Genomic DNA, 15395 nt, shown 5'->3' with positions numbered 1-15395 from the left:
AGAGAGTGGGTGGGGAAAAAATGAAGACCTTGAGCAATAATCAAGAATCAAGAATGAAGAATAAAAAATAAATAAATAATGACATGGAGTTATAGATTTTTTTTACTGTAATTTATTAGCATGATACATATTTTTTCCACAAATTGAGCTCATTTTGAGCGCCTGCCTAAGAAGGGGGAGAGTAGAAAGGGGCAAGAGCAATGAAAGGGCATGATAGCTTAATTTAAAATCTCAAAGTTTAAGTTTATGAGTCATTTTTTTTTATTATATCTTAGTTATTAAGTCCAACTTTATCAGATGTGGACCTTCTCACATTGTCCTATGTCAACTCACACTTGGACAACCTAACAAACCCCTTCTAAGTGTGAGTTCACAAGCTCCCCATGCCAAAAAGGTCCCAAACACCAAGTCCTTATTTTGTAAGGTTATCCTAGTTTTCGAGCTTCAAACGATGTAATGCATATAAGTCCCTATTGCAACAAGACCCAATCCCATTTTTGAACTTCAAATGCGTGCACAATAATGAGCTTTCATGGCCCGGGCCAAACCAAGTTCTAATATCACTTATTAGAAATGAGCAGCAATTGCTTGGGAACTGGGGAGAGTAGAGAGGGTAAGAGCAACGAAAAGATATCACATCTTAATTTTAAACCTCAAGACTCAAGTTTTGGGTCCTTCCTCTTTATTATATATTGGGTTAAGGTCTAATTTTTTTTCAGTACTTATTTCTAAGAGTGCTGGGCACCCTGTACTCTTAAGTGGAGTAATTTTACTCCTGAATCATTTTTTTTTAGGAGCAAAAAGCCCTCTACATTAATGAACCATTAATTTTTCCAATTTTTTATGTGGCATGTGCGTGGGGCCCTCGCACAATAATATGTAAAGACTTTGGTCGTGTTCTTTAGTGCTAATTTGCCACTGAACTCTTTTTCTAGGAGTGCTGAGCACTCTAAAAAAATTTTTCTAGGAGCACAGGCACTCTGAAGTCTTGTTAAAATAAAATTTAATAAATATTATTAAAATATTAAGTATTTTAATAGTTAATAATTTCAATATTATTTAAAACATTACATCACTCAATTTAATAGTTTTAATATTTTTCAATTTGTATTAAAATGAAGCGAATGAATCTCCAAATTAACGAAAGGATTTTTTCTTCTCATCTCTCCATTTTTTTCTTATTAAGTAACTTTTTTTTGTAACACATTAATGGAATAAATGATTTCTTTTAAATAAATATTTTTGTTGTCATTTTGTTGGTCCTGATTGTCATATTTTTGATTTTACTCCTAACACTGCAATGTACAAAGAGTATTATTTTGGAGGAAAATCATTAGTTGATTAAAAAAATTAACAAACTTAACCAATATTAAAAATATAAGTTAGTTTAATTTCGACATGCACAAAAAGTGTAACATTTAGGCATTGTCTCAAAAAGAAGATCGATATATAAAAAAATAAGAAGTCATCTATAAATTTATAAATGTTGTAAAATATAGTTAATATAAAGAGTAGAGAAGGACAAGACAATACAAAAAATGAAAAAAAAAAACAATGGAGGAGAATTCTTATTCATTAGTGTACATATGCTTTCGACATGACATCTATTTATAAGCCTCCAACCATTCAAGTCTTATCCTAATGTTACAAAGATATAATGAGATATATAATGGTGCATTATGTAACCTTTGAAGGTTATAAGCTATTAAGATTAAGAAACTCCTTCCATGCCATTCATGAGGACATTAAAGACAAAGGAATCTTAAGGGCTATGAGTTATAAACATCCATAACATAATCTTTATAATACTCCTCCTTGGATGTCCATAACAAATGTTGTGCCTCATTAAAACTTTATTAGGAAAAACTTAATAGGATAAAAACCTAGTGAAAGAAAAAGAGTACACAATATTTTAAATACTCACTAATGTTGCCTCATTAAAAAACTTTTCTAGGAAAATCTAGTGGGACAAAACCTTAAAAAGGAAAAAAGAGTTCAACATAATATTTACTTCTCGTAGTCTCTCCCTGGTAACGATATCACTTCATTCCCTGGTAACAACATCATCACTGTATGCTTCTGAGTTTGCGCATTCCAATTCCATACACTAACTTCTTAAATGTCGAAGTTGGTAGTGTCTTGATAAACAAATATGCAAGATTATCATATGAGCAAATTTACTGAACATCTATATCACCGCTCTTTCAAAGGTCATGAGTGAAAACAAAATTGGAGAAATATGTTTTGTTCTGTCTCATTTGATATATCCTCCTCTCAATTGAGCTATGCACGCTGTGTTATCCTCAAATAATATTGTTGGAATCTTTTTTTTAATAATAAACCACACATCTTTTGGATATGATGGATCATTGACCTTAACCAAATACATTCTCTACTTGTTTTGTGAATTGCAATTATTTCTACATAATTTAATGAGATAGCGACTAAAGTTTGTTTTGTTAAACGCTAAGATATCATTGTACCCCCACAAGTAAACAAATATCCAGTTTATAATCTACTTTATGTGGATCTGATTGAAATCCTGCATTTGCATAACTAATGATTTGTGATCCAAATTTATTAGAATAAAATAATCCCATATCAAGTGTTTAACTCCATTCCAATGCCTTTTTGTTGGGAAAGAACTAAATCTTGCTAATAAATTTACAGCAAATGCAATATCAGGTCTTATTGAATTAGCAAGATACATCAGTGCACTTATAACACTAAGATATAGTACTTCAGGACTAAGAAGTTCTTCATCTTTCTCTTGAGGGTGAAAAGGATCTTTTTTTCTCATCAAGAGATCTTACAACCATTGGAATTGTTAATGGATGCGCTTTGTCCATGTAAAATTGTTTCAATATTTTTTCAATGTAAGTTGATTGATGAGGAAAAATTTCATTTGCTAAGTTCTCGATTTGTAAATCGACGAAAAATTTTGTTCTTCCTAGATCTTTTATTTTAAATTATTTCTTTAAACAATCAACTGCCTTTTGAAGCTCTTTAGGAGTTCTAATTATATTTAAATCATCCACATAAATAACAATTATAACAAACTCTGACCCATTTCTCTTTATAAAAACACATGGAGAGATTGGACCATTTTTATAATCTTCATTCAACAAATATTCACTGAAATGATTATACCACATCCTTCTAGATTGTTTCAGTCCATACAAAGATTTATACAAACGAATTGCATATTTTTCTTTAGAATTTTTACATGCTTCTGGCAATTTGAATCCTTCAAGAATTTTCATATAAAATTCTATATCTAAAGAGTTATATAGATAGGCTATAACAACATTCATTAGGCGCATATCAAGTTTTCTGTGCACTGCCAAACTAATTAGACATCTTAACTTGATTGCATCCACCACAGCAGAATACGTCTCTTCATAATCAATACCAGGTTTTTGCAAAAATCCTTGTGCTACTAATTATGCTTTATATCTAACGATTTCATTTTTCTCATTTTTTTTTCTCACAAATAACCATCTATATCTAACTGGCTTTATACTATTAGGTATCGGATTACAAGTCCAAAAACTTCACGTTTTGAAAGTAAATTTAATTTTGCTTGAATTGCATCTTTTCATTTTAGGCAATCATTTCTATATCTATATTCTTCAACTGATTTTGGTTCTAGATCCTTAGTTTGATTCATTATTTCCATAGCAACATTATATGAAAATATGTTGTCAACGACTGTATTTTTTTAGTTCCATTTTTTTTCTATGGTGACATAAGTTATTGAGACCTCTTCATTATCTTCAAGTATCTGGACCTCTTTTGGGGTATTTTAATTAGTTATGCCTCCATACTCTTTCAGAATACCAGTCTCCTCTACGATGCTATCTTTATTTTGTGTTTCTTTCTCCTTTCTATGAATTTTATCTTTGAAACCAATTGGTTTACCATGTTTCAGACGTGGCTTAGATTCATTTGCACTTTCTAATTGTCCTACTGGGACATCAATTCTAATAGGAACATTTTCAGCTGAAATATGAGATTTGATAATTCTTTTAAAATCAGTAAATGCATCTGGCAATTAATTTACAATATTTTGTAGATGAATTATTCTTTTAACTTCAAGTTCACATTGCTTTATATGAGGATCTAAATAAAATAATGATAATTCATTTCATGTAATTTCTTTCTCTAGTTGCTTATTTTCTCCCTCTAATGTTGGAAAAATTATTTCATCAAAATGGTAATCATCAAAACGTGTCATGGATATATCTCTAGTTAATGGTTCTAGATACTTGATTATAAAAGGAGATTCAAAACCAAAATATATTCCCAACCTTCCTCGAGGTCTCGTCTTTATGCATTATGGTGGAGCAATAGGAACAAACACTGCAGATCTAAAAATTATAAGATGGGAAATATTTGGCTCCTAACCAAAAGCCAATTGTAACAGGAAAAATTTATGATAAGTTATTGGCCTGATGCACACAAGTGCTGCTACATGTAAAATCGCATGTCCCCATATGGAAATACGAAGTTTTGTCCTTAGCATTGGTCTAGCTATCAATTAAAGGCATTTAATGAATGATTTTGCTAAACCATTTTGAGTGTGGACATGAGCAACAGATTTTTCAACTGTTATTCCAGTTGATATGCAATATTCATAAAAAATTTACAATGAAAATTCACTTGCATTATCAAGACGAATTGTCTTAATTGTATAATCTAAAATCTGTGCTCTTAATTGAATTATCTGGGCAAGTAATCTAGCAAATGTTAAATTATATGTTGACAACAAACACACATGTGACCATCTTGTAGATGCATCTATTAAAATCATAAAATATCTGAATGGTCCACATGGTGGATGGATAGATCCACATATATCCCCTTGAATGCATTCAAGAAAAGTAGGAGATTTAATTCCCACTTTTGTAATTGAAGGTCTTTTAATTAATTTTTCTTGAGAACAAATAGCACATGAAAAATTCTTAAATTGAAGAATCTTTTAGTTATTCAATGGATGTCCATATGAATTTTTGATAATTCTTCATATCATAGTTGAACCAAGATGGCCTAACCGATCGTGCCAAACAATAAACTTATCTTGATTGGTAAACTTCTTGTTGACTATTGCATTTATTTCAACTGTACTAATAGTTGTGTAGTACAAACTAGAAGATGACATGGATAATTTCTCTAAGACACATTTCTTTTCAGATCTAAAATTTGTAATATGTATATATTCAATATCTTTCTCATTTGTAGTCTCAATATGATACCCATTTCGGCGGATATCTTAAAAGCTTAACAAATTTCTTTGAGACTTAGATGAATATAATACTTCATCTATAATAATTTTTGTTCCTTCGCATAATATTATAATTACTCTTTTGGAGCCATCGATTAATTTTATATTACCCGCTATAATATTAATGCTTTCATCTCTTACTATTAAACAAGTAAAATATTTGTTATCTTTAAGTATGGTGTGCGTTGTGGCATTATCCACGAGACATATATTTTCATTCTTGTGTTCAGTGAAAGAAAAGGGAATATCTATATTTTTCAACAAAAGAAAGAGAATGTATTAAAATAAATACTTAATAAAATGAAATTTATTCATAGCAATAATGCTTTTATTACAAAAAAAAAAGAAAGCTAAATGAAACATAACCTAAATTACAAGAAACATAAATTAAACATAATCCAAATTATTCTTCAACCAAACTTGTCTAATCTTAATTTTCAAAGAAATCATCCACCTCCAAGTGTGCCATAGCATCAAGGCTATTAATATCATCTAACTTATTGATATCATCATTTTTATATGTAAAATGTGCCTCAACATTATCATTTTGAAAAGTGAAATTTGATTCCACATTATTTGAATTTCTTTTAATGGAGGATTGATAAAGCTTTGCTAGATGCTCAGGTGTATGACAGGTACGTGACCATTTCCCCTTCATACCACACCGATAACACTAATTTTGAAAAACTTTTAAAGGGTCGTTCTTGTCTCTTTTTTGCCCTTCATTATTTTTCTTCTTTTGGTAGATATTAGAATTATAACTAGTACTACCACTACCATTATAATGATAATTAATACATTCCTTGCCACAACGAGAGCCAGTAATTCAAGCGAGTCAGGCTTATTCGGATCAAGTTTAAAGTATCATATCCTTTTTAAAAAGCCCATATAGCTAAGTTCGCCCCTAACACCTTTGGGCTTCGGGTTGGCCCGAATACCTAAAACTATTTTAAAGTATTTTTCTTTATTTTTTGAACCAATTTTAATTTTTAAATAATTTTATTAAGCATAAATATTATCTTAATTTTAAAAGAATAAAATAAAAAATAACTTATTAAATTTATACTTAAGTAGCTTGGTTATTATTTTGTTTTATTATGTATAATTTATTCATGAATGTTTCCTTTACTTGTAAATTAATGTCTTAGTTATTTAAATATTGCTCTTATTATAGTCATATAAAAATATTTTATATATTTTAATTAAATTATATTATTTTAATTATGATTAAGTTGATCTCAATTTAATCACAATTAGACTACTAACTTAAAATTATTATCATGATTAGTTCAAAATTTTTAATAACTTTTAGGTAAATCGTACTTTTTATTTTTATGAATATAAAAAAAAATTGCCATCATTATATTATATAAAAACTTATTTAATTATGAGTAAAATATTATTTTTTTAAAATCATTTTTCTTTAAATTTTTATACTGTTTAACTCTTACATATAAGGGATTCTTACTCTAATTTACTCTTAATTGTTAACTAAATTTAGCAGGGATAATAACCAAGTAATTATTTAAGAATATTATTCTATTTATTATGTTTATCTAGTAGTAGAGTCGAAAATTCGTACATGCCTAAATTTTATTTTTAAAATTATTTTTAATTTTATTTTTACTTTAAAATTAATTATCTTAATTTATAAAAAATATAAATTTATTTTTTTATATGCAAATGATTTATAGGACTCAAAATTTCTTTTAAAAAAATTGGGTCTTAAAATATTAAAATCAATATTAAAATATATTTTAAATATTATTTTGAAATATTTTATTGATTAAAAATAATAAAAATATGAAATATAACTATTTTTAATTTTTTTTAAAAAATAACTATATTAAAAGTTTAAAACACTTATATATATAGTATTTTGGTATAAAATGACATAAAAATTTAAAAATTAATTAATATTTATCATATTTTATATATATTTTTTAAAAATTTATTTTTTATTCGTGTATTCGTGGCCTAAATTTCCTCGAGCCTATTCGGGCCGCTCGAATAGGCTCGAATAATAAAAAAATAATTTTTTTGAGCTTGGCCCTAAATCTTTCAGGCAGGTTTGAGCTGGCTCGTCAAGTTTGGCTCAAATTACCGACTCTAGCCACGACCATGTCTTAGGCCATGGCCAAGGCCACAGTAATTACTAAATATAGTCACATTGGCTTTAGAGAATAGAGCTGATCCAGTGGGACGGATTTCATGATTTTTCTTTAGTAGCTCATTATTTTGTTCAGCCACAAGAAGACAAGAAATTAATTTAGAATACTTTTTAAAACCCTTTTCACGATATTGCTGCTGCAAGAGCACATTTGAAGCATAAAAAGTTGAAAATGTCTTCTCTAATAAGTCCTCATCATTAATTTTCTCACTACATAATTTTAATTAAGAACTTATTTTAAAAACTTCTGAATTATAATCACTTATAGTTTTAAAATCTTGCAATCTCAAATGCATCCATTCATATCGAGATTTAGGTAAAATTATCATAAATGTCCCTAGTTGGTTATCTTTGAGGGATTATAGATAAAACAAGACTGGTATGACTTTGATTAATTATAGAAATATAAATTAAAGTCATAGGCACTTGAAAGAGTACAAGGTACTAGATCGACCCGCTATGAGAAAGCTGCATGATATAAGTCATAAGCTTATCTCATATGCAACTATATCACTAAGCCCTTTGACTTGAGATCATCATGAATTTTTACATGATGACAACTGAACTTTGACCTAGTCAAAGGTCACTTTTGACCGGGTGATCATAAAGGCTATGATTGAGTTTAGTGATATTCATGTAGAAGAATATGAGTGGTCAAGATGGAATTTGTCTCTCACATTAAGTGAGAGATATTACTGGGCCCCTCGATGAGTAAGACTGAGAAAATGTATGGCCATACTAATGAAAAGGGTTTTTCCATTGCTACTATCAGTCTAACCAGAGATCAAAAAAATAATGGTCAGATAAAGGAGAATGACAATTTCATATCTTATACTTGACCGAAATATCATGTGACAAAAGGGATATGATATGGTTGCATGATAAGTTATATTGGATCATTGATCCTTATGTGAATTGGGTAGTTGCAATATCTTGTTAGAGGCTTTTTGTAATTTGTGGGCTAATAGTATAATTAGCCCACTGCCAATTTCATATGGGCTTACAGGGTTACACACACAAGAACAGTCCAACTCGAGCTATAATGTCCAAGTTTGTTAAATCTGGAATATGTCTAGATTCAATGAATGTAATATAGGGTGAATGAATTATATATATATATATATATATATTTGTATATTTATTTGATAAATATTTATATATATGTTTATATAAAATATAAAATTCAAAAGATAATTATAGATATATATATATATATATATGTATATATATATCATATATATATATGTGATATATGTATATGATATATAAAATTAAATATAGATAACATATATATATTTTTTCAAAATATGTATGTATGTATGTATATATATTTGTATATATATAATATAATATGTATATGTGATATATATTATATTATATTATATTATCTTATGTTAGTTTTAAATTTAATTTTATATGATATATTAAATTTAATAACTAACATGATAGGAGAGAATATCATGTTAGTTTTATAATTTAAATTTATAAGATAAATTCAAATTAAATATGATATTATGGATTAAATTTATGAGATAAATTTAATCAAATTTTTGTAAGCTTTTAAGTGAAAGACAAAAATCCTTATCTATATACTCTATATAGATAGGGACATTCTTATGAAAGTAGAGAGAGAATTAGAAAAGTTCTAACGGCAAAAACACTTTGAGAGCCACAAAACACTCTACAAAAAGAAAAATTAACGTTCAAAGAAGAACGGACACTGAGAGCGCTAGCACGCTATTTGAGTTAGAGAGTTGTTCATGTAGATACCAATAGAGGGAGTAAATCTATATTGTCAGCTTCTGAGATCCAAACATGCGCCAACTTCAAAGAAATCAAAAGGGTAACTCTTCTATTCACCTTGACTTAAACTAGTTCGTTCGGTCCATATCAAGATAGGGACTTTAAAATTTTAATCTTCCGCTATGCCTCCCAATCCAACACTTATGTTGACTACTTGTTTGATTTCCAGGTAAAATTACATTTCCTAGACCTTTGGTGTTTAGATGAATTTCAGCATTTAACACCCATGATAGATAATTCTTTCTCGTAATATCAAGAGCTGTAAATTCAAGTTTGGTAAGATTTTCCATGATTCCAAAAAATAATAATAATAATTAGAATTATACAAAATTAATAAATAAAGCATAATAAATAAATATTATAGTAAAAAAATATTTCACACACACATGTTAAAATATAATTTATAATAAAACACAATAGAAAGAGGCACAATACAAATAAACACAAATATAAATAACTAAACTTGTTAAACAAATAAAACATAACAAAAATAAAGAAATGCAATAAAGCAAATAAATTGATGGTTAAAACAAATAATTTATATGATAAAACAAATTTTATTAACAACATAAATTGATCGATACACACACATAAACAAACATAAAATGTATAATATGTATATATAGTATTAATTTAATGGAGGACCAAAATAACAATAAAAATAATAAAGAAATGAACAACAACAACAACAACAACAACAACAACAATAATAATAATCATGATGATGACATCAAATACAGAAATATAAAGAAAGAAAAATAAGTATATCAATCTCCATAAAAATATGTAACAACAAATAATAAAAATAGAGCAATAGATGTCAAATGAGACTTGATTAAATTAAATCACTAATCATATGATTATTTTCAAATGAATAAAATAGAGAAATTTAAAATTACTTCACAACTAAGAAAATGAAATGATAGGAAAATAAAACAATAAAATATAAGAACAACATAATCATAAATGTTAATAAAGCAATAACATAAAATATAGAATACATTAATCTAACTAAAAGCTCATACCTTATTTTCAAAGCCAATTCGTGTTGATAACATGTTGTAAAATATAGTTAATATAAAAAGTAGAGAAGGATAAGATAATACAAGAAATGAAGAAAAAATAATGAAGGAGAATTCTTATTTATTAGTGTACATATGCTTTGGACATGACCTCTATTTATAGGCCTCCAACTATTCAAATTCTATCCTATTGTTACAAAGATATAATGAAGCATATAATGGTGCATTATGTAATCTTTGAAGGTTATAAGCTATTAAAATTAAGAAACTCCTTTCATGCCATTCATGAGGACATTAAGGACAAAGGAGTTCTTAGGGCTATGTGTTATGAACATCTATAATATAATATTTATAATAATAAAATGTTAGTTCGAGTTGGTAATATTTTAAAAGTAATGTATACATGAATATCTATAAATAATAATATTTAAATTATTAAATATGAAAATATTTAATATTTTAATAATATTTATTAAATTTTATTTTAATAAGACATCAAGGTACCAGTGTTCCTAAAAAATATTTTAAGGTGCTCAATGCTTCTAAAAAATAGTTTAAAGACAAATTAATATCAAAGTATATAGTCAAAGTCTTACAAATCACTGTGCATGGGTACTATGCACATATCATGTCAGCAAAAAAAATGAAAAAATTAATGGTTCATTAGCAAAGAGAATTTTTTGCTTCTAAAAAAAAAATTTAGGAGTAAAATTGCCCCACTTAAAAGTATAGGGTGTTTAATTACTTTTAAAAAATAAATACAGAGATAAAATTAGACCTTAACTCTTATATATATTAATTATTAATTCTAATTTTATCTGATGACTTCTCATATCATCTTATATCCATACTTGAATAACCTAACAGTTAACATGCAAGTTTAATCTCTATATTTATAACTGCACAAGAATTAAGACAGATCATAGATATCGCGCAAACTCCAAATTTCGTCTTACTTTCACGCGCGTTTATCGCTCAAAAGCCATTTATAATGCTTAATCTCTCGTTATGGAAAAGCAAACCAAGTAATCAATGATCCTGAGAATGATTGAAAGTCTAATAGACAGCATTAAGCAGTAAGGAGCGAGGAAATTAAAGATTTAAGTTAGGAGGAATGTATACGAGATGAACTCTGAAGAAACCTGACCACAAGGGTCAACGTGTATGTGAACGCGTTCTCAAAATATACTTTACAGGAGAATAAAGGGTATTCCTTCATGAGAATTTTAGCCTGCACTTTCTAAAAATACGAGGCCCAAAAAATGCATGTGACAATCGCTTTGTAAGAATTTCCAAACGTACGCGATACAAACTCGAATCTTTATTAATTTCTGGGCTGAAGGGAAGGCTACTGTACGAATGGTGCTGCAAATATTAATCACTTCGTATTCCGATTATGTTCCTGGACAATCGCCCCATGGAATTTAAACGTAAAGGCGTCTCTGATTCTGAGTTTCACAAGAACTGATATCTCTCACGCAATGGGTATAAAGAATCTTTCATGAACGATGGCGAATCTCCCAAAAGTACATTTACTTTGAATTTTTTAGGTCCACCGTGACAAAAAGTGCAGCCGAACTATTTCATCGCACTTGAGGAAAGACGGCAAACTTTTTACGTTATCGATGGTGGTCTGGTGGAGGGCTCGCATCAATTAATATATCCATAAAAATGGCAGGAAATCATATACATACAACAGTACAACTTATTTCAAACTCTATATATTCACGGATTCTATTATAGCTTATTCAAGCATATCTCTCTGATAGTGGGTGGGGCATGCATATTTATATGTTGATTTTAGTTTATTTTAATCAGTATATAATATCAATCTATCAGTATAGATAATATATAAACTCTACAATACCACCGTATAAATCAAGACGAATTGAGAAAATAGCGGTATTATTATTGTGATAATTTATCTAGCTAGTAATTTGTGCAGCTACGTACATTAGTTGCAGTTTTTGCTTCTTTAATTTCTTTTTTATTCATTAGAAATTTAAAATCCAGCGCTGCGTCATCGCACCTGTATCTGCTATAGGTTAAAGGTTGAGACTTCAATGTCTGATTATGTTGTTTGAGCGTGTGCATTATGGTATGGGTGTATGACTAATCTCACAGTTGGACCAGAAAATCATGAAATTTTCTTAGATAATCAAGCTAAAAAGCATCATAATCATATTAGAAGATGCATTTGTATCATGGTCCAGCGGAATGATAAATGAAAATTTACAAGCAGTACAAGAGGAGAAAATAGCAACCATTACGAAACATAGACTTATAACACGACACACAGAAAGCAGAAAGGGCTTTTACTTTATTGCGAACGGTGACAGTACTCAAAAGGCTCTTACCATGCCAGCCACCTTCTTTGTTATTGAACTCTAATCCTCTTTTAATAAAGCAGCACTTCGTGGAAGCAGTATCTCCCAGGGAGGGGGAGCTTTATGGGACATTCCTTGCATACGAAGCAATATACAACTTTTTATCAATGTATCAAATAACTCAATTAGACTTCAACAGTTAATTTGAAATGCAAGAGATCTAAAATTAAACAATTTATTTCTCATCAATCGTTAAATAACTTTTAGTCCGGCCCCTCGCCATTAGTAGAGTAGTTAATTGGATCAATTTCACTGAACCTAGACAAGATGACCAAGTAACACAAACTTGCGTCTTAAGGTGGGGGGGTGCGTATATAAACAAACGAAAGATCACATAAACAGGAGTTTTCAAAATATTGGACGCAATATATTGACTTGATGGAAGGATTGTATTTACAAATGGCACCATCATCCAAAAAGTCACCAAGAATTCTATAAAACGTACACATGCAAACTAATCATTAAATTATTTTGTTACATATATAAAAAAAATAGATAGACAGGACATTAATAACGGCATTAATGCATAAAGTTGTCGAGGTTTCTAATCTGAGTCTTGTACGACACATGCAGCAGCGCATGATCGATCAGAAGGAAGGAACAATGCCATATCCAGTCTCCGTCATTAGAGGAGTAGAGAACATCCGGTCCACTTCAGCTTCCACCTCTGTTCTCTTTGCAAATCGACCTTTGACACGAGGTCTGGTCTCTGCGTAAGCCTTCCTAGAGGCATACCTTATTGTCTTCTCAAACTTTCTTGTCTTCTTCTTCTCCCTGTATCTTAACACCCTAGCCTCCCTGTCCATCGGACTAAGCTGGGAAGGCATCCGAATTGATGGCCCCGAAAATAGGTCAATTGTCCCTTTCGGAGGTCTTGAATGGGAAATCGAGCCATCGGTTATGGTTGATTCAGGTACAATGCCAACATCCATTGACGAAACCGAAACCTGATTTAAAGCGAAATAACGAACAAAATGGGTTAACATGAAGACATATTGGCAATGCAACATTAGCAGGGACCTTAGCCGTCCGTCAAATTGTGTAGTGTTTATTTAATTTATGAAGTAGTCCACTCGTGATAAGGACGTCAAGAACAAATTAAACCACGCATGTTCAACACTTCAACTTCAAAGGGTGAGTACGTCCATCTGATTGACGTATAGAAGGGTCAGTACCGGCATCAGATTTAGAGAATCGGAGAGAAGAATTAATTCCCTTATTTATACATATGGACGACAATTGCCTCCCCTCATCAAAATTTAGTAGGAAGAAAAGCGGAAAAGATAGTATGGCTTGGTTTGTTTTGTTTTATATTCCTACACCCGAGAATAAAGTGAAAGAGAAAAGCGTAAAGACAAACGAGAGGTGAAACGTGGCCTACATAAGGAATAAGATAAGAAGATGCCACTAGTTTAGTCCGTAAGGATTTAAATAATCAGGCATGAGGTTAATGAGGAAGATAAGGCGGGTCTAAAACCAGGTACTTAATTACAGATATAGAGAAACAGATCCAGAAAAGGTGAAAATACTGCCTAATAAGGACTTGCCAGAAAGGGGAACAAAATAGTACGTAAAGCCCAAGTCGGGTCAACAGTTTGCTGATTAGGGAGCTGGTATTTGACAAATAGAGATGCGATTGGTATATGGTTCGGAAATGAAAATAACAAAAAGATGCGAAACACAGAAAGGAAAAAAGAAGAGCTTACATTTTGAGCAGCAGAACCGTTGAAAGTACTGTAAGCAGCTTTTGAGGAATCAAAGTCCAAACCCAACTGAAAATGCTGCTGCTGCTGCAGCTGAACCGGAACGACGCTGTCACCGGCGTAGCTCTTCTGAGGAACACCATAATGTTGTCGCTGATTGTAATGATCGGTCAACTGGTTTTCAGCACATGAATTGCAATCCATGAGGTCCAAATACTCATCAACCTCCCCAGTACCGAACAAAAATCCATTGCTCTGATTGTTGTTGTTGGGGTTGGAATCGTTGGTGTTTTTATTGTTCTTCACAGGATTCAGCAACAACCATGAGGCAGCCTCGTCTTCATCCTCTTCATCAACAATCTCCTCCTCCGCCTCCTCACCTTCTTGAGATAGAAAACCAGCCTCCCCGTCAGGAGCAGACCCCGCGGAAGGAGATCCGTAGATGGGGAGAATGGGGACGCGGTGGTGACGGCTGGCGAGGGGGTTAGCAGAGTGGATGTCAGCGTCGCAGGCGGAGCAGAGCGAGGCGGCGTCGGCTTTGCAGAGAAACTCAGCGGGGGCGCGTTCACAGGCCTCGCAGACCCACACGCGCTCGTGGCGGGAGGCGACGCAGTTGGCGGCGTGGATGCGGGCGTCGCAGCTGGTGCAGAGGTAAGCCATGTCGGCGCGACAGTATACAGTGCAGGGAGCAGAGCGGCACGTGTCACAGATACGTGCCCAGCTATTATTACCGGCGACACCATTGCCACTGCCTTCTTTGAGCATCTTTCTTTGCCGTTGTTGAGATGTTAAGGAGTTGGGTGTTGTGAGCTCGGAGGAAGAGGGCGATGTAAGTAGGAGAGAGAATCCGAATTTGCCACGTGGCGATGAACTAGTGGTGTCAAAAAGTTCCCGCATTATCTTGTGGTTGGCTGCGTTTCCAGGGGTTGAGTCAGAGGTGGGGACCCACTTCTCTTTGTTGCCTTTTGGGTCATTCATTCATAAAGAAACTTTTGTTTTGTTTTGTATTTTTTTTTTTTTGGGTTC

At 31.2% G+C, this 15395-nt stretch overlaps 1 protein-coding gene across 1 annotated transcript; it reads right to left on the bottom strand.

The window, feature by feature from the left end:
- Positions 1-13011: 13011 nt before the first annotated feature.
- Positions 13012-15181, bottom strand: LOC129305105 (zinc finger protein CONSTANS-LIKE 2). Its single transcript, XM_054945031.1, has 2 exons — positions 14373-15181; positions 13012-13613 (listed from the first exon to the last, which is right to left on the bottom strand). Exons 1-2 carry the CDS (start codon positions 15132-15134, stop codon positions 13254-13256), a joined length of 1122 nt encoding a protein of 373 aa, XP_054801006.1. The 5' UTR covers positions 15135-15181; the 3' UTR covers positions 13012-13253.
- Positions 15182-15395: the final 214 nt, after the last annotated feature.

Source organism: Prosopis cineraria, unplaced genomic scaffold, assembly GCF_029017545.1.
Source record: "Prosopis cineraria cultivar Desert tree isolate PC_DT_omini unplaced genomic scaffold, ASM2901754v1 PC3, whole genome shotgun sequence".
In the NCBI taxonomy this organism is placed as follows: domain Eukaryota; kingdom Viridiplantae; phylum Streptophyta; class Magnoliopsida; order Fabales; family Fabaceae; genus Prosopis; species Prosopis cineraria.
This window is presented reverse-complemented; position numbering and strand designations above follow the sequence as displayed.

Bases quoted from the DNA above. Each gene is read 5' to 3' on its own strand.
- LOC129305105 (XM_054945031.1), bottom strand. From the start codon at position 15,134: ATGCTCAAAGAAGGCAGTGGCAATGGTGTCGCCGGTAATAATAGCTGG. The intron at 13,614-14,372 runs GTAAGCTCTTCT...GCTTTAAATCAG, and splicing joins ACGGTTCTGCTGCTCAAAAT to GTTTCGGTTTCGTCAATGGA.